Source organism: Lactuca sativa, chromosome 5, assembly GCF_002870075.4.
Source record: "Lactuca sativa cultivar Salinas chromosome 5, Lsat_Salinas_v11, whole genome shotgun sequence".
In the NCBI taxonomy this organism is placed as follows: Eukaryota; Viridiplantae; Streptophyta; class Magnoliopsida; order Asterales; family Asteraceae; genus Lactuca; species Lactuca sativa.
In genome coordinates this window covers 332,201,189-332,227,046 of record NC_056627.2, presented here as the reverse complement: position 1 = coordinate 332,227,046, position 25,858 = coordinate 332,201,189, and the positions used below count along the sequence as shown (strand labels likewise).

The 25,858-nt window shown below is 35.0% G+C and overlaps 1 protein-coding gene, 1 non-coding gene and 1 pseudogene across 2 annotated transcripts; 1 reads left to right on the top strand and 2 right to left on the bottom strand.

Annotated features, from left to right (window-relative positions):
• Positions 1–1,768: 1,768 nt before the first annotated feature.
• Positions 1,769–1,840, top strand: TRNAD-GUC (transfer RNA aspartic acid (anticodon GUC)). Its single transcript has one exon. It is a non-coding gene; the product is annotated as a tRNA-Asp (tRNA).
• Positions 1,841–5,351: 3,511 nt separating this feature from the next.
• Positions 5,352–8,402, bottom strand: LOC111901340 (1-acyl-sn-glycerol-3-phosphate acyltransferase 2). The gene is made up of 11 exons (XM_023897198.3): positions 8,180–8,402; positions 7,796–7,918; positions 7,155–7,194; positions 7,010–7,083; positions 6,864–6,923; positions 6,700–6,777; positions 6,465–6,623; positions 6,253–6,378; positions 6,051–6,143; positions 5,871–5,957; positions 5,352–5,760 (listed from the first exon to the last, which is right to left on the bottom strand). The coding sequence occupies exons 1-11, from the start codon at positions 8,258–8,260 to the stop codon at positions 5,530–5,532; spliced, it is 1,152 nt and encodes a 383-aa protein (XP_023752966.1). The 5' UTR covers positions 8,261–8,402; the 3' UTR covers positions 5,352–5,529.
• A 3,640-nt stretch (positions 8,403–12,042) lies between these two features.
• LOC111901392 (probable methyltransferase PMT24) lies at positions 12,043–25,354 on the bottom strand (annotated as a pseudogene).
• Between the last annotated feature and the right edge of the window lie 504 nt (positions 25,355–25,858).

Genomic DNA, 25,858 nt, shown 5'->3' with positions numbered 1-25,858 from the left:
AATTGACAGTTTATACCCTCTTATTTAATTAATCTCTTTAAGTCACCAAATTAATTCCAATTAATTCTATGACTTATATTAATCAAATAACAATATATTATTCTTTATATTATTCTCATAATATACTAATAATATTTACTCTCTCTTAATAAATCATCCTATCAAGTTGCTATGGTGAAGGCAACCCAAAAGGACCATGCACAACCGGGTCAAATACTTGCCTAATATAGTTGCAGCCTTAGACACTATTTCAACAATTTGATGATATTAATAATATTTTAATACATATGTAACCATTTAATATGATATATGTAACCATTTAATATGAGTACGAGGACTGTTTATAAAAATATATGAATTTGAAAGGATAGATATAAATGGCCAACTATAAAGTTCAACTAGATAAAGCATAAAAATGTATATAACATGATATAGTAACCTACAAGCTATGAGAATTGTTTAAAAAGGGTTAGAGAATTAGTAATCAGAAATGTAATATATTTTATAAATAGGTAATATATATTATTTAAATATTAAAAATCATATGGTAGGGTTTTAACTTTTTATATTTATCTCTAAATTACAAGGTGTCCAACTTCAAATTGGTTTGAATAACAGCAAAATGTTACAAGTCCATGATTAAAGGGTGAATAATGAAAGATGTGCCAGCACAACATTGAACATGTAATGTGAAAAGCTTGAAGCCTCTTTTCTTTCTTTCTTGAATATCAAATACGTGCTCGGCTGTCATGCACTCTAACTTTCTCCTTTAAAACGCATACCTTTCATCACAATTTCTTCACCCACCATTACCAAACAAACACATTACACGCTACAATCAATCTACACACATACTCCGTCTTCAGTCTTCAGAATCACAAATGGCGCAAGTTAGCAACATCATGAAGAAGGCTTCTGTTGTCGCCCTCGTGGCAATCTCGGCGGCAGCCACCGTGTCTGCTCAAGCGACGGCACCTGCACCTTCTCCTGACGCCGGAGCTGCCTTTTCCGTCCAGGTTTCTGGCGTAATGATCGGAACATCTCTGCTTCTTTCTTTAGTTGCTTTCTTCCGTAATTGATTTCATTTTTTGAACATCTAATCACCGGAGATTTCTGGAAGATTGGTTTTTTCGTATGTTATAATTTTGTTTTCTGTGGCATTGTATCTTTCTATTATGAGTCTGTTTTGATGTATGAATTATTAAACATTTAATTTTTGTAAATCTAATGTTTATTTGTAATTTCAATTAAATCTTTCTTATATTTTTCATGTTGAAATTTATATTCTTTTTCGTATTTGTCTTTAACTTTATATGAGGATTTATAAATGGGATTTGCTACCAAAAAAAAAAGGGAAGTTTGATATCATAAATGATCACATATTTTACAAAAGTGTGTAAAATAATTTGAACTTTGTAAAATTAATTTTCTGTCCCTTGCACTGAAAAATTCTATTATTTTATGAAATTATTCATATTTTGCAAAATATTTATTCATATTTTATGAAATTATTTTAAAAATATTTTACTATTTTTGACACTTTGAGAATGCAATACTACAATATTGATCTCAAATGGTGTAAAATGCTATACAAATAAAAAGAAGTGTCCTATTTATACTTGATCTTACACGCCATTATATCTGTAATACAATCCGGATGAACTGTAAGTTTTTGTCTTGATATTGGAAACTGAAACAAGTTTTTGTTTGTTATTGTGATTCTATGAAAAAGGTTTGTTAAACAAAAGTAAGTAACAATAACATTAAAGTCGTTGTAGTATAGTGGTAAGTATTCCCGCCTGTCACGCGGGTGACCCGGGTTCGATCCCCGGCAACGGCGTTTTTTTGCCACCTTATTATGTTTTTATCTTTTTCTTCGCATATGATGTGCATCGGCCCTAAACTGTAATCAACTTCATCCTTGTTTATGAAACTGAAAAAAAAAAAAATCCCTTTTGATAGAAAAAAAAAAAAAGAAATCCCCTTGATTAAAAAAAAAAGAATACCAAATATTTTTTTGGCATTTCTTTATGCAAAGGCTTTATGTATGTTTACCCATCTGTGAAAATAAAATAGATTTTTATATCGATTTATTTAGTAAAAAAAGTGAATAGTTTATGGAACATATTTGATTCATATGATGTGCATCGGCCCTAAACTGTAATCAACTTCATCCTTGTTTATGAAACTGAAAAAAAAAAAAAGAAAGAAATCCCTTTTGATAGGAAAAAAAAAATCCCCTTGATTAAAAAAAAAAGAATACCAAATATTTTTTTGGCATTTCTTTATGCAAATTCTTTATGCAAAGGATTTATGTATGTTTACCCATCTGTGAAAATAAAATAGATTTTTATATCGATTTATTTAGTAAAAAAAATGAATAGTTTATGTAACATATTTGATTTATTATCAATTTATGAGAATAACATATTGAACCAAACGCCTTTTAGCCTAATTTTAACCTAATGATATTAGATGTTGTCCTACTTATTTGAAGTCGAATGTTCAAATCTCGTTTATGACATAGGCGAACTAAAAAGTAGTTTATGAATATATTAAATTTGTCGTTAAAACATAATGAGACATTAGTGCTAAAGTAATAAGATTCGGAATTATAGTTCATTTTTTAAATTGATTTTTGGTTTGAGTTTGGTCTCATGAAGTTTAAACCAAACCAAACTGAATAACCGAACTGTAATAATTAATAAATTAAAAAATATATTTTATATTTTGTATATTGAATAAAAATATTAAATTATCAATATAAAATAAAATACATTTTAGCCGTTATAATTTTAGTATCAGAGAAGAAAACATTGAAAATCTTGAGAAATTTGAAGATGGTAAGATGGTATTGACTTTTCTTATGTAAGTTGCAATTATTTTATATATTGACTTTTAAATGTTCTATTGTAGACTTATGGTGATCGATGACTAATTAATTTTTCTTGATGTATAAATGAGATCAGAGTTTGACAAACCATTAGGAACAACTTTTGACCTTCATGTTTTATATTTTTGTTTGAAACTTGAAAGTTAAACTTAGTACGAGTATATTTTTATCATTTTATGTATGAAATTATAGATCTTTATTTAAGGAATTTTAGAATTTTATGTTTGAAACTTTGTAATTTATGTTTGGAAAATTGAAACATTGACTAAGGTTTGGTTCGACTTTAAATTTGGACAAAAAAAAATCAAACCGAGGAAAGTGATTTAAGAAAACAGACAAACCCATAAACCAACAGAGTCTCACTCCTTATTTTGGTAAAAAAGACATACAAAGTTGTGAAATTGGTCCATATGGTTAACCAAAAATTACCACTTTGGTCTAAAAAGTTTTGGACTAACTCTGTTGGTCGAAAATAAGTTTTTATTGCAGTTTTGGTTACCGACAAATTTGAAATGAGTCAAAAAGAATAATTTGCCCTTATTTGTTTCCATTTTCTTTTATTTTTTATTAAAGAAAAAGAAAAAAGAAATCTAACACCACCCTACTTACACCCCTATCTTTAGCACACCCATTCCATTTTTCTCTTCATTGTTCGTCCGACGGTGCAACCTTACTCGCCGGAGATCATCACTGTCGCTCTAACCCTCCGGCGTACCGGCACGGCGGGTCAGTTATAATCATAAATGATTATGTAGCGTCGTCTGTTCCTTTCACCTCTACAATCTTCCCTTTCACCACAACCGTTATCACCACCACCACCTCTGCCACCAGGGGACCCCACCACTGCCACTTATACCACCGTCAGCTCTACCACCATCATCTCTTCTGCCACCAACCGTTATAATCATATATGATTACTCAATCTGTGAATAGACATATATGATTAAGCATATACGTATAAACATGTATAATCATATATGATTAGGCATGCCTCGCTGTTGTCGGACGTCCGCGCGTTAGAACAGCAAATGAGAAATATGTGGCTGAGATTGAACTTCAAGATCTTTATTTTTTTTTAATCTTAAGTGAACGGTCCCTTATATATATATATATATATATATATATATATATATATATATATATATATATATATATATATATATATATATATATATATATCCTGTAGATTTGCAAACCCTAGCTCTGATGAAAATGGTGGTGTTCATCTTGTTCATCCATGGCATTCACACATAAGAAACTGACACCACCTTTGTCTGTTGTCATTGAGCCAGATCTGCAAACGGTGGTGATCCAAAAAACCCTAGCCAGATGTTGAGAGACAAAGAAGTGGTGAGTTGGTAAGCTTAGTATCGTCATTACCAACGAATGATGTCTCGACAACTCTTACAGTAAATCTAGCACCATTGTGTTATCTTCATCAGTAGCCCCGGCGCCACTGTCGTTTATGATGTATCTTCATCAGTATCCCCTGGCGGCACCGTCGTTTATGATTGAGGCAGTTATGGTCTGAGAGATAAGGTGTTGGTGAGATATTATAATCCTAGTTATGGTGAGAAATGAGGTGCTCGTGTTTTCAGATTTGTGTGTGTGTAAGAGATAAAAGGGGGTGGGGTGGGGGGGAGGTTTTTAATCTAGGTTTTTAGGTATGTTCGACGAGAAAGGGTGGCGGTCAGGCATTAAGTAAGATTTTTCGACAGATTCTATCTCCTTCTCCGACTAGCGGTGGTCCTTGCTTTGTCTCTCCTTTTCATGCAATTGCAAGAGATCAGGATGAGAATATTGGTATTAGGTTTCCGAAAGCAATTGAGAATATTGCTTATATTGTTGCAGATAATGGGTATTATCTGGCGGAAGATGGAATTGATTATATGATAATCGCATTGGGAGTTGGTTATATTATTGTTAATAGTGTTGGTATTGTGAGTGTGGGTAGTTTGGGTTTTGGGTTTCCAAAACGGTAATGGAAAATCTTGGGGAGTGCTTTGTTTTGCCCGTTGCCTGTTTAGGTAGAACTGTCTTGTTTGGATTTGTCACGGAAATCCATTTATAATGGAGTTAGAGAGAAAATGAATGTTATTAATGAAAGATGGAATGGAATGGAATTGGAGAAGGTGAATTCGATATTGGGATTTTTTCCCGGAAGGCGATTGGGTTTTTTATAAGGTGGATGGGGTAATTATATATGTAAAATATTTATTAAAAAAAACATTTTGACTGGTCAATGGTCAAAGATGGTCACAGGTTAGAAAACCCGCCTGGCTTCAATGCAGCGGCAACACCTTGTCAACTCAACTGAATCAACTCACAGCCAGCGCTACCACCCACTGTCTACCCCGCCAAACAGCCAATTCCTTCCACCGTAAGAAGACACAAAGCTGCCCACTGGTTTTGAATCTATAACTATTGGCCCAACCCAACCCAAAGCAAACAGAATTCATTTGGTCCTAAAATGTAACAAGATAGATTGAAACCTATTCATCACAAGGACATAATAGCAGAGCATATTCTATTTAATCTTTACTACACAGTACACAGTACACAATACCCATTACACCCACGTCTGTTGATAAATGAAAAGATGAAGAAGGAAATGAGGATGTCCATAACAGTAACAGTCACTGCTGCTTGTCTTGGACACTAGTACTACCATTGGACCTTGCGGGGGCCACCTTTGCGCGTGTGGACCGATCAGCCTGAGAGAATTGGATCAATATCTGCATCAAAACAGTTACAACCGCCAACCCAACCCCAGCAAAAGTCAAACCCTTCCATGAAGACAACAGATTTGACCACTGCAGGAATTTGAACGTCCCGAATACAATCAAGCATGCCCACGAAACCACCACCTGTTTGTTTGTTATTTTATATATTAAAAAAATATACTTGAGTGGCTTAAATAAATGGATAAAATTAAAATGCTTGTCTTTTTCTGTCATCAGTTAGTTGTTATTGTTACCACTAGAGACTTCAATGGTCGGCCAATGTCAACGAGTTCAGAATCAGGAAAGGTGTTTAATTCTCTATGCTTGTCTAGCACATCATCCTGTAAATGTAAATATAGAGATATATATGATTTAATTAAAGCTTTAATAAAAAAATAAATTATGTACATATATATAAATAAACAAAAACTCACCTTCACAACAAATATATCTTTGCACCATTGGGCAACAGCTTCGTCTGATTCTGGCAGATCCTTCATTGAATGACGCTTCACTTTCACATGAATCTACACAAAACAAAACAAAACAAAAAATCCATTGTCTATTCATCCACAAAATGCAAAAAAAAAAAAAAAAAAATATAGCAAAATAAAGAAATGAATGAAAGAGGCTTACCACAGAAGACTGGCCTTTAAAGAGCCTGAGCATTGTTGGTGGAGTTGTATCTTTGGGAAGAGCAACTGTCATATCAATAATAGCAGGAACAAATGATCTCATCTGACTCACTGAAGTAACAAACCCCTGACACATATCACATTTTACATATTAATAACAATATTAAGTAAATAAAAACCTAAGAAAAGAAATAGATGGATAAATAGTACTACCTTTGTTCGTGGAATTAAAACATTTCTAGGAACAGGTAATCCCAATGAAGATGCATATTCTTGAGCTGCTAAAAGCTTTGCTTGAGTAAACCGAGTCCCCTCCACAAAAAGAGCCAACCAAAATGGCTGAGGGTAGTCTTTTAGCCTCTCAAGTCCCAACTGCAATATAATCATTACATAAATAAAAAAGTTATATAATAAATGTGAAAATATGATGTGATTATAATTTATATACCTTTAGAGTAGTTTCATCTTTAGCCCAGCTTCTCTCAAGAAAAAGATACTCAGAAAACCACATTGACCAACCGATCACCTGCATAAAATATAAATTAAACACCTTTATTTTTCACATAAAATATAAATTAAACACCTTTATTTTTTTCTTTTTTGAATACTTACTGGAAGATATTTTGATGATTTTTTCATGACAGCCAATGTGCTACCAAGACACCCTGATCGCTGTTACAAAACAATTTAAAGAATATTATTAGTAAAGAGCACACATAAATAATTAGACAACAATAAGGGGTATGTTTGATAATCACCTGAGCAAACACCCACCCAATGAGCCAATCTATGTCACTTTTATGATTAGCTATCACAAGAGCATGTTCTTTACCTGTAAAGACAAATGGGGTAAGCCAAAATCAAAAATTACAGCAATAACACATTCTACAATATCCAACTTACCCATCATTTCTAGAGTTTCAGGATCTGTGTACAGACAAACCTGCATCAAAACAACCATAGAAATCTTAAGAAAAGAATCATTTATAATATATTGTTATGTGTATATATGGTCCACAAAGGATGATAATGCATAGGAGGTTTTAGGTAAATAATGAAACTACTAGAAAAAAGTAGGCATGTGTCTTAGAAGAATATGGAATGACAAAGATATTCAACCTAACTTAAAAAATTCAGATACAAGTCAATTAAACAGCAGTTGGAGCTAGCATTTGATTTGCAGTTGGTTAGAACTACAGTTTAGTGATGAGTATAGAGAGAAAACGAATGAACTTTTTTTGATGTTCTCAATTACACAATAAAGCAAATGAAAGGCTACAAGAAACTATATTCATTCAGTGATTTCAGTTTTTATCACTTAATGCAAATGAATGCACAGTTGAAAACCCTATGCAGTAAATTAAACTTTCAAAGCCCTAATTTTGAATAGCATCATCGATGTAAACATAGATGTTAAAACTCAAACAAAGAAAACAGTAAGCATCAAAAAGCCCTAATAAATTTCTGATCTATGAGTAATCGGATTTTCAGATAAACTTAATAAGTAATTTAAAAACTTTGAACTTCAACAACATCATCATTACCTTGACTCCTGCCCACCAATCAACGATCCACACAAGTTCCAGCCACAACAGCTCCGCCACCATTCTGTTGATTCTTCTAAATATACTCTTCGAGAATGGCCGTATAGTCACATAAATAATAGCCTAAAAATAGTAAATCAAGAGTAACCAATAGCACCTAGTGAGATTCAGCGGTATAATATAAGCTCGAACGAGTGAATCTTAGTAAAAATTTCAGTAAACAGACGAAAAAAACTACCAATCTAGTAAGAGGCAAGAACAAATAAAGTTGCAATCAAACACTCGCGTAATCCCAAGGGTATAAGATTCTAAAATTGAGCAAATCCCTAACAAGATTTCGATCCAGTGATCTGAAACAGGGAAATGATAAGGTCAAAAGTACACCTGAATGAGATTAACGATGAGGCCAGAGGCGAAGAAGAGGAGGCCAATAGGGACGATAGTAACTGCCGCTGCGATAGCCATGGCAAAGGTCGCCGCACTGAAACTGTGTGTGTAACCACAGCTCCCAGAGAGAGAGAGAGAGAGAGAGAGAGAGAGAGAGAGAAAGAAAATCCAAACGAGTAAACGGTGTGTGAAATTGGTGTTATTGTGTCAATCTTGCGTAAAAAGAGTGTGCGTTGTAATTTATAGGTTTTATTTTATTGAAAAATATAGATGGAATGATAATATATAGTCGAATCACGAAAATTTTCATTAGGTCAATTTTGGTTATCTGGTTTTGTTTATTTGGTGTTGTGGGTGTAAGTTCGTCACTTTTAGAGTGCTTTACAAAATTGCACATGTTGCACACTGCACACCTATGGCTATAATTATTGATAACGAATCTTTACAATTGTTAACATCTTATTCAAATGGGATCTTAGAATTCTGATGATTAAGATTAAATATTATAAATTAATATTTACTATGATGTGTGTTTGATATAGACTAGTTCGAGGTGGTCATGTCAGCCTCCATAAGTGTTATTAGAGAGAATAGATTTGTTGAGATAATTTTCTGATTCATTTCTAAAAACAAACTTACAAGACAATTAATAACACTTAACTCCTGTAAGCACAAGAAATGGAAACATGATTACATTGCAACATATCTAGATCATGCATGCATAATTGAGATAACCGAAGATGCGGTGGTCGTTGACCACTTCTTGGTTTCTAGGGCAGAACATGGTTGGACTACTCCAAATAGCTAGTCGTAGTCTTCCGTGTTCTGATGGCCCTTGTGGGGTGGTTCGTATCAATACCCTTCCCATGAGAATGACCCTTATCCTCGAGGTTTTGTTTGGCGAAGAAGTCTAAGCGGGCTATTTTGAAGTTAACAGTGTTCTCTTGTGTTGCTTTTATGAGATCTTGACCACTCAACTAAATCAACAGTGTGAATCTTTGTGTTGCATTTGTGAGATCCACAACCCTACATATAACCATTTATAGACATTTGGTTGTTTGTGTTTTCCCTTTTTTACGCAACCAACTCATATACTTCAAGCAAAGATCCATTATGTGTGTATTTCTTGCATACTCGTCCAATCACCATGGATACAAATGTTACGACCCTTCATTGTGAAAACGGAACATTATATTAGATGAAACCATATTTCTATTTTCCCATCAACCATGCCCAAATCCTTATACAAACTCTATCGAGTCTCTTTTCTCGGTTTTCTAACCATAAACAAACACGTTCCGATCATCTTTTTTTCACAACCTATGGCTATCAAACCCTTCCTTCCCCAAGGAATGCCACAAGGCACAAACCCTCCATTAACATTTCCCTCGACTGGATCAAACTACTCACAATATTCCGTCCACAACCCCTATATATTTACTCATTGCATTCAACAATGCACCAATCCCCTATTCATATGTGTTGTCCATACCCTTGCTCCTGACACCTTGTTTCCAATAGCAACTCCCACTAGATCACCTCCTAACAAACTATAGTCACAAAAAGCATGCGTGAAATCTTCAATGATCAACAACTTTTTAATCTACAAGTGTCAACAACGATGTGCATGATTCCTTGTAATCAAAATAAGACACTTAATGACACCAATTGGCACATATCCATGCGAGATAAATTTAAAGGATTTATTATACAACCATATATAGAAATTTGTTCACAAACCACACGATGTTAACATAATCCGTTTTTGCAAATTTATTGTTTCAAATCATACTTGGATGGATCTTTCGAACGATACAAGGCATGTCATGGATAATACATCAATGTAGTGTTAAAAGTTATGTTCTTCATGGTCACTTGCATAAGATCGTCTACATGTGGGTTCTATCACCCATGCAACTTATTCAGGCCATGCATGCCTTCTTATCAAATAACTTTATGGATTAAAACAAGCTCCACAATTCTGGAACCAATGCTTTTATGAATATATTTCCATTATTTGTTTTTCTCATTGTTGCTCGAATCACTCACGCTTTATTTATTGACATAATAATGATATTAATTGTCTCCAACTATATGATGATGCGATCATCCTAACAACATCATCAAATCATCTATGCAACCAAATCATGCAAAAGATTTCATGGGAATTCTCCATAAAAGGTCTCAAACCCATATAGCCAAAACATCATATTGTCATGAAGGAAATCCCACTCAGTGCTTCTCCCGATGATATCAAGAACTAGTTTAGGAATATCCTCCCTTAGTTATCCTAATATTCTATACATATTCCTTTTTGTAGCGAGATGGTTTAGATGAACTACCAGGTACTTGATTGTTAGGGAAATTCCACAAAAAATTGGTTAGGTACACATTCCTCGTAAACCACAAGAATTCCTCTTTCCACTCCCTAGATGAAGTATTCCAATCAGCAACACTTTTAGTTTCTCTCTTTATGGTTGAGGAGCGTGTACTATTATTTACTTGAGGAAAGTCTATAAAACACATGAAATAGTCTTACGGATAGTAACACATATGTAGCTTGTAGAGAAGCTCAAAGATAATTATCTTCAACATACTATGAGATTTTAACTGAGTCAAGTAAATATAATAATGTGACAGAAGCTCAATTAAACTGGGACGCGGGAAGGCAATAGTCTGCTTCCATGAAATTAACATAAACGCACACCTTACGTGAGTAGGGTCTCCTCCTTGGGTCGGTTTTGGCCTAAAATCGAACTCAAACCGATAGTATCGATTTTCAATAATTTTAACCTAAACCCAAACCGATGGGTTCATGTAACACCCCGACTCCCAGGTATAAACCGATGGGTTCATTTTGGAAGGTCTACTCAACGAGTTGGATGCCCTGACTCGTCGAGTAGGAATGAGTTTGCCCGCGTGGATTATTGGATATACTCGACGATTCGGAGGACCCAGACTCGACGAGTAGGAGTTGGGAGATGAAACCCTAAATTTTAGGGTTTGCGCCCTATTTAAAAGACCTTAAAGTCCATTCATCATGTCCTTTACCACCCCCTTGACGGCTAAGAGAAACCCTAATCGCTATTAACCTTGTTCTAGAGTGATTGTAAGGCTTAAAGAGTGATTTTGGTGCATTTTGTGAAGAAGGTGTGAGGTATAAGAAGCTTGGAGCAAATAGGAGCTTGTGTATCTGACTCTACTTCATCTTGGCATTATTTTGAAGGTAACAAGTCGTTACCTTGGCTTATCTTTAGCTAGATCTCTTCATGTTTGGGTTTAGGGCCATCTTTAGCACATTTAGGAATCATTTCGAGTATTGGGGCAAGATCCACTACTAGAAAAAAGGCCTTTATGACGCTCATTGCGCGTCGTAAAATGCTCAGACGACGCGCAAATGCGCGTCAAGGAAGGCCCTGTCATAACGAGACACGACGTGCTTTTGCGCGTCGTTTATGGACAACGCGCATTTACGACTCGCATTTATGACACGCAATGCGTATCATTAAAACCCTTGTCAAGAAAGGCTATGTCATAAATGAAGATGACACACATTTTTGTGTATCGTAAATTTAAATGTTTAAAAAAATATTTATATATTTATTAATTTTTAAATTAATTTTGCATTTAATGTCTCATAGTAGAAATAAAATACCATATACAAAAAAACAATTCATTGCATAAAATTTAATATCATACAATTCTATTTCTTACAATATATAAATTTGCATTCATCTAATCTATTATGTGTTTCATAGTAACAATTGAAATGAAGAATGCAACACTTGCATTTGCAGCATCTTATCTGTTTCAGCTTGAGCTCTCTTTTCCTCTTCTAACTCCAGACCTATTCGCTTTCATCAACCCTGTAAACACAACACAAAATCACTTGTTATTTTCATTCTACTTTTAAAATTAATTCTGATTAGGACATCCTACTTTTAAACCTACCAATCTAGCAAATTTTTCAGAAGTTGATCGGTTTGCTTTAGCCATTTTTCTCTCCTTTGTGATTATCCACCCCTGCAACAATACTCAAAAAGTTCAAAATTTTATTAACCGATTTTATTTTTTATAGATTTGGTATGTTAGAAAGGGTATATATGTCAATAAACCTCCTCTTTTATTATCATCAGAATCTCCATGGAACTTGCTTCCTTTTTCATCCATCCGAACCCTCTGTTTTTCATAGAAGCTTAGTTACACAATCTTTCTCTCTAGTACGTGTATGACTTCACTGTACTAATATCTTGATTTTCAAAATAGTTTTTAAGGAAGACTCCATGGTTTTGGATACAGCTTCACATGTATCTCTGCAAACAGTTTCAACACCTTTAACATTAAAGAAAGGTTTGACTTGATCAGGCTTCTCATAACTGTAACCAACATATCTCTTTTTAGTAAGAAGAAAGCATGGGCAATACACCCTGGAACAAGTACAAACATGCTGCAAAAAGACATGTATCAAATATCAATTATCAAATTGCAAATCAACATTAACACAAAAAAATTCATAAAAAACAAATTTTTTTTACCTATCGATGTTGCCATATATGACTTTAGCCTTCCACTTGTCATGTGTGTTCACTAGTGAAATAGCAGCTTCTAGTGTTCTCTGCCACTAGAATTCATTCTGGAGACATGGATCTAAATTACCATTAAGCAGATTACATGTGTCAAGTAAAAGATATAACAAAACCAACTACTTACCCAAATAATGGTTTTACAGCAGTAAGGAATAAGAGCATAGACTAATTGCAATGAGAAAATGAAAAGGTAGAAATAGAAGAGGGAAAAAGTAGAGAAGGAAAACATAAGTACCTGCTAAAAACTAATCCAGACATGGATTGTGAGACTTCACTACTTAGCTCAACATTGGTAACATCAAAATTGCACAACAATCAGATAGATTATCTATTATCTATTCGTGCATGTAGAAGGTCGATTATCTATTCGTGCATGAAGAAGGTCCATTATCTATTACATTAAAAATATTGAAATGAAAAAATTATAAAAAGTGTACAGGTGTACCTTGCCAGATCCATTATCTATTCGTGCATGAAGAAGGTCAATAAGGTGGCTTCTTTTATCAGTTTCTTGACCCAACGCGTCCCATAGTTAGAAATATATAACTTGAAAGAAAATCAGATGTGACTCTCTGTGTAAGAACATTATAAAAATTAAAAAAATATATATTAAAATGATTCAAATTAATAAAATAAAATTAAAAACCTAGATTTCTCTAGGAAAAGTGGCACTGAAAAGCATTGTTTGTCTTCCAGCAGGTGGAGGCATGTCTGTATGTTACACAATTTTTCTTATTTGAGGCTCAAATCCCATATCTAACATATGATCAGCTTCATCAAGAAACAAAATATAGAATGCTACAAAAAAACAATTCCACAAAAGTACATTGAAGAGAAACTGATGATTGATGTATACCTTTTTTTAAGATCTGAAAAAAGATGATCAGCATGAAGAAGATCATATGAACGTGGGTAAGTACTGAATGATTCACACCGGTATGATATATCCCAAAGAGTCCACGTTCATATATAATTGGAAGTGTATCTGGTGAATTAAGTGGGACCACATTCATCACCCAAACATTTAGATCTTTCAATGCAACAACAAATTTACAAACATTTAACAACAACAACAATAAGAATATAACAAGAATCAAGACAAGAAGACTTCATTTACTTACCCTCCATAGATGGATCTCATGTCCATGATATTTCTGATAGAAATCAATCAATTCCTAAACCATTCAAATATGACTTAGACACAACACGTTTCCAGTGTTCATAGTCAGCAGTGAAGTCTTCTGGAGCTGATTTTCCATAAACTCCAGATTCTATGGCTTTTAACCAATAAGGTGGTGATTCCAACCTCTGAGGCCATGTTTTTGGCCACTTTGTTCCTCTAATTGATTCATCAACTGGGACTTTAGGCATGCATGCTTCAAGTTCTACATTCCTGTATATGTATTAACACAATTAGGTTAGGTAGCAATGAATATTACTTTGTATCAAGAAAAACTAGAAAGTTTAACAGATTGCATCTGGATCATCATTGGTTCCACATATAGGTGGATCATTTTGTTGTATGTTGTCATAACATTCATTAGAAATTGGCTTTTTGTATATTGTTGCACCAACTTGGTTCAATTTGTCACTATAAATCACCACCAGCTCCCAACACATAGCCTTTGTTAATTTAGACATAGCTGCCACAAGTTTTCACATAACAATTTAATCAAACATTCAATGTGATTATATATAATTTGTTGATTTAGACATACCTTTCCATATTTCAGCATCTTCTGTATTGTTTTTGTAAACTGTAGTAGCAGACTAAATAAAATACCCACTAGGTCGTAAGAGACTGTTGAGCTCCAATAGAACTTTTCCACCTGAATATATATATATATATATATATATATATATATATATATATATATATATATATATATCAACTTTTACAGTATACTGTGTACTGTGTAACTAACGGAGACTTTAAAAAGAGAGTGCATGGAAGAATCACCTTCAATGTGTCATGGGACCCTGCAACGAGCCTAGTGAATGGCATCAAAGATTTTACTAGGGAAAGGCAATCTTTGGGTACCCATGACTGCTGAAATGGCAGGAATACCCCTCTCAAGATCAAATTTCACTTGAGCTTCATGCTCATCTTTCGGAGCAAACGACACTGTAAATACATCTTGCTCAAAAAGATACCCTCCAAAACTAGCTACTCCACATCTAACATCTAGTATCACACGGGTTCCTTTACCCCGTTTGATATCAGGAAGTGACTATAATTATATTACGAGTAAAAAATCTTATTTTCACAGAAAATTACAAGAACAACCTTTTATATATGGGAGAATAGGAAAGAAGCATGGGCTTACTTTTTTTGATATGATCGATATAATGAAGGGCACCATTCTTGAACTGATTTCCACCCCCTGGAAAAGAAAGATATTCTCCTGTAACTTTGACCCAATTTTGATGCCCTTTGACCTCAGCCAGCTTTGTGCGTGGAACGTTATTGTACCATACCTGAATGATATAATCAGAATCAGAGTTAAAAAATGAAAATCCACCAATCGTTAAGAAGTTTGACTTTTCAGGTCAATTAAACTAGTTATAAGTTTCATTGATATCATTGGAAACTTTCGATCAATCAACCAGACCTTATATTGAAATACCAATATGTTGGTATCTGTTTTCTAAAAGAATTCATACTTTTTTAATAAAATATTAAAAAAGTCAAACTTTTTTACCTGGTCTCGGCTTCTAGGCCACCTGATTGGGGTCTTGTTTCCTTGAGGAAGATGGACAAGGCATGTAGGGGATTCAACAGGTTCATATGGAAAGTTTAAAAAAAATGAAGAAATAAATCTATTGATGCTTTCTCTAGTCGCTTAAATTTTTTACTCTCCTGACAGATTCATATGGAAAGTTTAAAAAAAATAAAAAATATATCAGTTTAAAAGGGTAAAAGGGTAAATATGAAGAAAAAAGGCAACCATGCATTCACAACAAAAGGTAAGCTTGTCAAATTGATTTCACTACAAAATGTAAGCTTGTCAAATTGATTTTACCTTTTCTTGCTTTTCTTCTTCTTTTGTCTCTCATCATCACTATCCACCTTGTCTTCTTACTCTGCATCCTGTTCGTCTTCATCAATATCATCCATTATAATCAAGGTCAAACAATTACAACATTTAACTGTGTCATTAATCATTTCAAAAATGGAGCTTCGTTATAAAAAAATGAACATGTTCTGGAACTAAATAAGATACTAAATGGACACTCACAGTCAGTAACCTTCATTGATCCAGGTGTGCCCACACCTAACCAAACCTGTAAAGCCTCTCATGTAGACCTTCTTGCAACACTTGAAACACGAACATTAGCACGTATAGAAACCCATATGCCAACAACTTCAAACATGAAAAGATAGTCATCATAGAAACATAAACATCCATTTCCATTTATTTCCATTTTCACCTCCCTATTCCTAAACCCGATTACATATCTGCCTTAGTTTGCATGTTGTATCAGAGTGTGATTATTAATGCCATTGATGAATTAGTCAATTGTACTTTTGCTTGTTCATTGGGGAAATTTATCAAACAAGTGGTGTTCATAAAAAAAATAAAAAATAAAATAAAATAAAATAAAACCATTCTGTCAACATTAATTCATCCTTCCTACAAATCAAGATTCATCAAAAACATAAAAAGCAAATAGTTTAGTAAGATAAAGGGGACCAGGAAAAAGTAAAAATAAACACGTCGTAGGCTCGATATCAACAATTATAAACTGCATTAAGCTAACCCTCAATTTCATAGTAAAAATCAAAATTCAAAACAAACATCATTCAACAGAATATGAAGAACATATATTGAGATCGAGAGAACACAAAGAGGAGAACAGGCAAGATGAGTGCAAATTGTTGTGCCAAAACTTACCAGCTAATGGAAATTGGCAACTCGATAACATAACAGAGGCCATCTGGAACAGTGGGGCGGTTAGAAAATTGATATCGAGATGGAATCAGACAAAAAATTATTACCTGCATAGGGTCAAGGAGCAGAATGACGAGAAGAGGCGACATGTATGATTATACGATGAGCACAGAGACCATGATGGAGGCGTAATAGCCTAAGACGACGAAGGTGAGTAGAGCGATGCGATAGAGAGGCGTTCATGATAGAGAAAAGAAATAAGGATTCAGAATAACATACGACTAGGGAAGGAAGGATGTGAAAGCATAAAATCCAAGACCTAGGGTTCTGGTGGGTTTGCTAAAATTAAAGTTTCGGACGAATTATAAAACGGTGACAAGGTACACCAGAGCATCGGCGCTAACACTCTCGAAAATGTGGAGTTTTCTATTTTTTTGGGTTTCTAATCGGAGGTCGATTGATGTTTTCAGACTAAAATTGGAGATTAGAGAACCGAAGAAGAGAGAATCACAGAAGCGTGAAGTGTGGATTGAGCTTTTAAGGTTCAATGGTGGTGATGGTGGCGGTGGCGGTGGCTTAGGGTTTCCAGAGAGAAGGAAGGAGTGAATGAAGGGAGATACTGAGGGTAGAAGCGGGGTTCTCCAAAATTTTAGAATTTCAGACGATTTCGTTTTCCCCCTTTAAAAACGCGCGTTTAAGCAAAAAAAAATATAAAGCGACATTTGAAGAGGACACTCATTTAAGATAAGCACCCTCCGTGTTCGTATTTTTTTCTTTTCTAACACTAATTTCAAGGCACGCACAAATGCGTGTCCTCTATCCTTCAAATTTTAGAAGAGATGACATTATTTTTAGTGCACACGCTTTTGCATATCGTAAATTACCGCGTGTCATTGTTTGCGCGTCGTAAAAGGCTATTTTTCTAGTAGTGATCTGAAGTTGTAACTTCAGATCTTTGGTCCCTATAGCTATATAGTTATGAGATTTGGCAAGCTTGGGCCTCTCCCTTTTAGTTAACCTTTCCCTTAGTCTAGTTTTCGCATTTAGGACCATGCATGTACGTAAAGTTTGCAACTTTACGTGGAAACCATGTCCTAGGAGGTTGGATCTGCAATATGGAGCTTTATGGTGGCTTAAAAAGATTTGTATAAGAAATTGACTGCATGAACACGATGAGTCGCTTGGCCGACTCGGCGAGTAGGATGAAGGTTGCCCGTGTCTGGTTCTGCAAGAACTCAGCGAGTCAGCAAGAGGACTCGACGAGTCAATTAGGGTTCTCCCAGACAGATGGACACGCATGGACTCGACGAGTTGGTTGGAAACTCGGTGAATCAATTAGGGTTTTATGACTTCCTGAGTTCTTGAGGAACTCGACGAGTTTTTAGCTACACTCGACGAGTCTGGTCAACATGGACTATTGACTTTGACTTTGACTTTAACCAAGGGTTGACCAATTGGACTTTTGAGTGTATTTTGGTAAATTGGGAATTTATTGAATGGAATCATTGGTGGATATATGTGTTGGAATTGGAGCTGCATTTGGTGGAGTTTGACTTTATCACTTCAAGCTACCTGTGAAGTGAGTTATCCTCACTATACTAAGGGGTCTAAGGCACCAAGGCCGACCCATTGGATTTGATATCCTAGTAGTTATTGATATGTCAGGTATGAGTTAGTATTGCATGCTAGTTATTATGAAAGTCCGAGAGTGGTTATGTGTGCTAGTTGTTGTAATAGTTTGGTAGACCTGTAGGATTACCAGTTATATGGCCTAATTATATATATGCATAGTTAGTAGTATATGTCGACATGTTATGTGGTAGGGTTTAGGTTGCACTTCTCCGTGCGTTGACCAACAAACCCTGGAGTATTCTAGATATGAGCTGAGGGCCAAGGAGAGCATGCCAGACTTATACTGAGGACTCCTAAGCATTCCATATGCGAGCTGGGGGCCAAGAGAGAATACCAGACTCGCACTGAGGGCTAGTCATTTAGTTAAAATCTAAGGACTGAGGGAGCAAACCAGATATGAGTCGTGGGCCTGAAGGGCAAGCCAGACTAATACTGTGGGCTCAGGGGTAATCCAGTCTGTAGAGTTGTGAACCCATTACATGTTGTTATTATGTGTGCTATCTGTTATGTATCAGTATTTTGGGGGAACTCACTAAGCTTTGGACTTACAGTTTTAGTTTTGGTTTCAGGTACATCAGATGATCACGGGAAAGCAAATGCGTGATCGTACAACTCCTCACATTTTTTGATTTTGATTTCTGGGATACTCTAACATGGGAATATTTTGAAAACACTTTGCAATAATTAATGGTTTTTAATTGGTTGAAAAAGGTAAAAATTGGCTCAATTTTTATGGATGTTACAGTTCAGTTGCTTGCATTTTTGGTCTACTCTTGTGAGAGTGAAGAAAAATCATGAGCACCCTTTTCCCTCTTCCTCTCTTATTTTTCTTTGAACATTTGAAGATTTGTTGCTTATATTATGCTCTATTTGAACCATAATTGAGTTTGGTTCAAAGATTAAGAGTTATACAAGAGTTTTACACAAAAGAACTAGCATTCTACATCAAGTTGAGTTATTGTTGGTGTCTCTAAAGTTCATCATTCTTCATCACCTTCCAAGCCTCCCAAGAGGACCCAAAGAACTACAAAGGTTGTTATTTATTCATCTATTCTTTGGTTGGTATTTAATCTTTCTATAACTTGCAAGATGATCCGTGGTGGGTTGTAACTAGCTTATTAAGTTCGAAATTTAAAGACTTTCGTTTTCCATATTTATGAGTTTTATGAAACTAATTTTGAACTAAAACCCAACAAAATCCACTTAAACTGGGAACCAACTCAATCATTGCACTTCACAAGGCTGGAAACTCATCGGTCTAGACTCCAAAGACCATACCCAAGCGTGATGATCATCCATTTGTCACACCAATCTTTTATACCTGATTGAGATTACCTCCCAATCACGCATAATGACTTCTCAAAGCATCCCCAACGTGAGTTCCAACCAATCCTAAATCCGAAAACTAGGTCCAAAAGGCCTCAAATGCACACTTGACTTCCATACAAATCATCATTGATCCACTGCTCCCACAAGCCAGACATTCGTCAATCCAACAAAAAAATCTCTTGACATCTAATATCCCACACTAGCACCGGTGCACAACTGTCTTAGGGTTATATGTATTTAATAACATATGGTTAATGTGAACAAATATTTGTTTTCACATTTTTGATTCAATGGTTAATCTTTTGTTAATCACATATGATTTATACAAACAAGATTCTTTTTTGTCCGTATAAATCAACGAGTTTTTTTCGTATTTTTGATTCAGTGGTAATTCCACACACCACCACCTATCTCTACCACACCACCACCACCCACGACTTACAACCACCAACATCATATGTGATTAAATGCATATTATGGCATAAATCATGTGTGACTACATGTATTTAATCACATATGATTAAATAGAAATGATCACATGTTATTATATATATCTAATCAAATATATTTACATAAACAATATTCGTTTTCATATTTTCCATTCAATAATTTTTCTCTTGTAATAAATCATATATGATTATATGTATTTAATAACATGTGAATAACATGAACAAAGATTCAACACTTTAATCATATGTGAGTAAATATATATAATCACATGCGGTTATATGTATCTAATCACATATGATTTTATTTGGAAAAATGAATCTTGTCTATATAAATCATATGTGATTAAATACATATAATCACATGTGATTAATTACACGAGAATAACTATTGTATCAAGAGCGTGAAATGTAATTTTGTCAATATAAATTATATGTGATTAGATACATAAAATCACATGTGATTATATGTATTCAATCACATATGATTAAAGTTGGCAAAGAACAATTGTTAAATCGAGAACGCGATAATGAATCTTGTCCACATAAACCATATATGGTTGATTTCATATAATCACATGTGATATATGTATTTAATTAAATATGATTTATGTGGATTTTTTTTTTGCGGTTTCAGTTCAATATATAATTGGACTCGTGTATTTAATCACATGTAATTATATGTATTTAATCGTATCTGATTTATGCGGAGAAGATTTGTTTTGGCATCCTTGATTCAATAGTTGTTCTCATGTATGTAATCACATGTGATTATATGTATCTAATCACGTATTATTTATATAGACAAGATTCATTTTTTTCCAAATAAAAGCATATGTGATTAGATACATTTAATCACATATGATTAAAGTGGACAAAGAACAATGAATCGAGAACACGAAAGTTAATATCGTCCACATAAATCGTACGTGATTGGATTCATATAATCACATATGATTATATGTATTTAATCACATATGATTTATATGGACAATATTTATTTTCGCGTTTTCGATTCAATATTGGTCTCTTGTATTTAAGCACATGTGATTATATATATTTAATCACATATGATATTTGTGTACAAGATTCGTTTTGCTTTCTTGATTCAACAATTGTTCTCGTGCATTTAATAAATGTAATTATATGTATTTAATGATATTAGTCACATATGCTTTTAATCATATATGATTTATGTGGACAATATTCGTTATTGCGTTCTCGATTCAATAATTGTTCTCGTATATTTAATCACATATGATTATATGTATTTAATCAAATATGATTTATGTTGACAGGATTCGTTTTGGCGTTATCGATTAAATAATTGTTGTTGTGTATTTAATCGCATGTGATTATATGTACTTAATCACATATGATTTATATGGACATAATTAATTTTTTGTTTTCGATTAAATAGTTTGTTTCATGTATTTAATCATATGTGATTATATGTATTTAATCAGATGTGATTAAACTTTGGTATCATGATATTAAATTGAAAAACCTATAATAAATTTGTAAAATAATAGAGACATATAAACATTATTAAATATGATAATGGAGTATGCTATTAACTTTAAATGATTTTGATACTTGAAATTAGAAATAAACCGAACCGGACACAGTGGCGTTCGTCCTCCATGTCAGCTCCTACTAACTTATTCAGTATCACCAGTTCTTTTAATCAAGCTTTATACCTAACATAACATCGCCATAAAATCGACATACTCATTGTCTCATTCATTCATTCACCAAGTCAAATAAACATCTTAATTTTGTCATTGTTGCGTATGATTTTTATTGCCACTTCTTCTAGGTCAGTGGATCCACCTTTGTAACACCCCGAGTTCAGAAATGCTAGTTCAGGGTTCTTAGTGTAAATAAGGAAGGCTGACTCGGCGAGTCGATGGATAGACTCGGCGAGTCGAGTCGCGATTCTGGTCACGCGTTAAGTGACCAACTCGGCGACTCGGAGGCTGGACTCGGCAAGTTGGTGCTGGAATGAGAAAAACCCTAATTCGGAGTTTGTGCCATATATAAAGAACATAATACCCTCTCTTCAGCCTCTTTACATTCCCTTTGAGTCCCAGAAACCCTAATAGCCGCGAGTAAGAGCTTGGAGAGTGTTTGGAGCTTTGAGAAGTGAATTTGGTGGAGGAGACTTGAAGAGCAAGAGGCAACCATCAAGGATTTCGTGTGGATCCAAAACCCACTCCAGTTTGGGGCACATTTGTGAGGTATTAAGCTGTTACCTTGACCTTTTCTTCTAGAATCATTCATATGTGGAGGCTAGGGTTTTCCTTGGTTAAGGGAAATGTTAAAGAAGCTAGATCTGAAGCTGAAACTTCAGATCTAAACCTCTTTTAAGTCCTAAGTTCATAAAGTTTCAGTCCTTGGATGATTGGTGAAGCCCCTTTTGTCTAAAACCCAAGCCCTAGTGTGTTTTGAGTTTATATCTCCTTGATATCACGTAAAGTTTGCAACTTTATGTGAGGGATAGCTTGAAGAAGGATAGATCTATGGATTTGAGCCCCAGCATGGCTTAGAAAGCCACTACATAGGTTAAGAGCTGGAGATACTCGGCGAGTTGCATGGGTGGACTCGGCGAGTTGGATGAAGATAGGCAGGAACTCGACGAGTTGGAAGAACAACTCGGCGAGTATGTTGAATGTTGCCTTGGACTCGGCAAGTCTGTTCTTGGACTCGGCGAGTCTGGTCATGAAGTCCTAACCTTTTGGTTGAGTTGTGAATCGGTGAGTCGAGGGACGACTCAGTGAGTTGAGCGAGAAAGGACTCATAGTTTGTTAGACTCGGCCAGTCTTAGGGTGACTCGGCGAGTTGAGTCGTGGATTAGGAGTTTCTGAGTATAGGGACTCGACGAGTCAGCGGGTTGACTCGGCGAGTAGAGTCAGTTAGGAAGGTTGACTTTGATCAAGAGTTGACCAGTTGACTTCCAGGGGTATTTTGGTAATTATTGGCATTTATTGAGTTCAGTCTTTTGGTATTGATCAGTGGTGGAGTTCGTGTCGGAGGTTGGAGCAGCATGATCTTATCTTTTCAGTCAGCAGTTGCGAGGTGAGTTATCCTCACTATATCGACAGGGTCTATGGCACCAAGGTCGGCCCTTTATCGAATGGAAATCCGAGTAGTTGTTATGTTATTGCTTCGCTATATGTTTGCATCATGGTAGTTAGGATGGTATATGTTAGAGACCTGGTTAAGTTCGGAATCCTGGAAAATAAGATGATGCTATGTTAGTGACCGGTTAGGTCGGTACCTGGTTAGAGTATGTTATGTATGTGATCTGCTAGATCGGTTGATTGGTGATTAATTGTTATATGATTATATGTTTATGTGCACATGGTTGGTTGACTGGGGTTGGGTTGAGGCAGGTCCTGCTTTGTGTTGTAAGCCAACATACCCAGGGCGGACCGGATATTCCGAAGGCCCAACGAGCGGTCCGGATAGGCTGTAGGCCCCACGAGGGTGGACCAGACGTGCCGAGGCTCGGAGAGTGGACCAGGCCGACTGAAGGCCCGATGCGGGCGGACCAGTCATATTGTAGACTCAGAGAGTGGACCAGGTAGGTTGAAGGCCCGGTGCAGGTGGACCAACCCCACTGCAGACTCGATGTATCTAGCTAGACTCGGAGGGTGCACCAGGTGGACTGTAGGCCCGGTGCGGCGGACCAGTCACACAGTAGACCCGAAGTTCATGGTTGTTCTGTTATGTTATGTTATCATATGTTATGTGTATGGTATATGTGGTTGGTATTTTGGGGGTATCTTACTAAGCTTTCGGGCTTACAGTTATGGTTTAACGTTTTAGGTACTTCAGGAGACCATGGAAAGGCAAAGGCGTGATCATACCGCTCCTCGTGTTTATGTTTTATGATATGGTTCTAGGAATACTCTGATAATAAATGTATTGAAAACCTTTTTGTAATAACTTAATGAAATTGGGATGTTTTTGAAAAGCTCAAACTGGGGTTGGAATTTTTAGTGCGTTACAACCTTTTTGTAATAACTTAATGAAATTGGGATGTTTTTGAAAAGCTCAAACTGGGGTTGGAATTTTTAGAGCATTACAACCTTTCAAATCTTTTGCACGAACCACTGTTGAAAACACACCTTTATCATGTGTTGTAAGAACTTCCTGTCGGTTATCAAGTACTTCTCCAAATCGGTAGCCTACATGTGTGAAAAGGGTAAATCCGAAAACTTATAATAGAGGGTAAAACTTTTAAGAGACATATTTTGATATACTTACTATAGCAACCTTCTGAATCATCCCAATTATCCTAAAGACCGCTTCTTTGAATGGCTAACCCATCTCCTTTTCCCTGATGATATAACAAAACCACATAAGCACACACAACATGAAAATCTATTATGAGATTTTTGAAATAATGAGTATGTGTCTTATAGGTTTTCGTACTCCAGTTGGTGATTCTCCAAATATATCATCAGAGAACATGTCATTTGATCTTTCCTTTTTCTATTCAAATAAGAAAAATACAATGTCATTGATCTTAAACATTTCACAGAAAGTTAGTAAAGAAACTCATCAATAAAAGACCAAGACTTACCCTTTTACGTGCATGAGGTGGAGATTCCCAAAATATGACATCACCATTTGATCTTTCACTCAGTGATTCCCATCAAAAACAATTCATTACTACACATTAAGTAAAAAAGAAAAAAGAAAAATAAATCTCACCTTTGGAGTACCCTCTTCAATTCCACATGTACCAAATGTCCTCTCAACACCAGAATTACCATTTTGTGGAGGAGATCTTCCAACTAAAAATGGTGTGTCTCATGTATTACTATCTAACGATTCCCTTTGACCTTCAAGAGTCCCTAAAATTTCTTTAGCTGTAAATACATTAACTAAAAGATTATTCAACACAAATAAGATTCATAAGTTTCTAATATGCTCTAATGGGAAGAATAAGAAAAAAACCGCACATGTATCCTCTAATTGTGGCACTAGTGACTTAGTGTTGTACTTTTCAAGAATGGTCTGTCTACGCCTTCTACTTTCCTCCTTTATTCGATTAAGATCTTCCTGTTCATCTTCCTCAATTTGCAAGGAACTTTTTTCTTGATACATATCTTCATCAACCTCCTCCTTATAGCAAAGTTGAATCCAAAACATAATTTAAAACAAACAACATTAAACGATGAATAACAAATATATAAAACAATAAAACAACAAAACATACCTTTTAGTTTTCTCCATATCTACATCTAAAGGTGCATCTTCGTGACTTTCACTCATTTGTCCATCATATTTCCTAGTTCTATAACAGATGGAGTATGTTATTAACATTATATACTTAATATTTTACATGGTTTCCATCCTGCTAACAATATAACATCATATTAGTAGTCACTTATAATCCAAAACATGCACCACATATTAAGTAGGAATAAAAACTATTCATGTAACGACCCAATTTTCAAAAGAAAATTTTTATTTTTAAATAGTCAAAAACATTTTCCATAAACCATAAAATCTCAAATACATTTGTTTTCAAATTCATAACACAATATTACTACAATCATCAGAGCGTCCCATAAAAACATCTGAGAGAGAGTGCATGTCGCTTCATCAAGCCTTGCCCTTGACCTTAGGCTCAGATGTACCTGAAACAAATCCACAAACTGTAAGCTAAGGCTTACTGAGTTCCCTAGAGCATACCCCACACAATCCACATAATTACATAATCATATTAGCTATAAAATCTACATAAACCGCATATAATCCATGCATACAAACATA

What these genes read in the sequence shown, in the direction of transcription:
- LOC111901340 (XM_023897198.3), bottom strand. Translation starts at nt 8,260, where the DNA reads ATGGCTATCGCAGCGGCAGTTACTATCGTCCCTATTGGCCTCCTCTTC. An exon ending in TTGGGTGGGTGTTTGCTCAG is followed by an intron (nt 6,924 to 7,009) that starts GTGATTATCAAA and finishes GTTTTGTAACAG; the next exon opens with CGATCAGGGTGTCTTGGTAG. An exon ending in TTTTAATTCCACGAACAAAG is followed by an intron (nt 6,379 to 6,464) that starts GTAGTACTATTT and finishes GATATGTGTCAG; the next exon opens with GGGTTTGTTACTTCAGTGAG.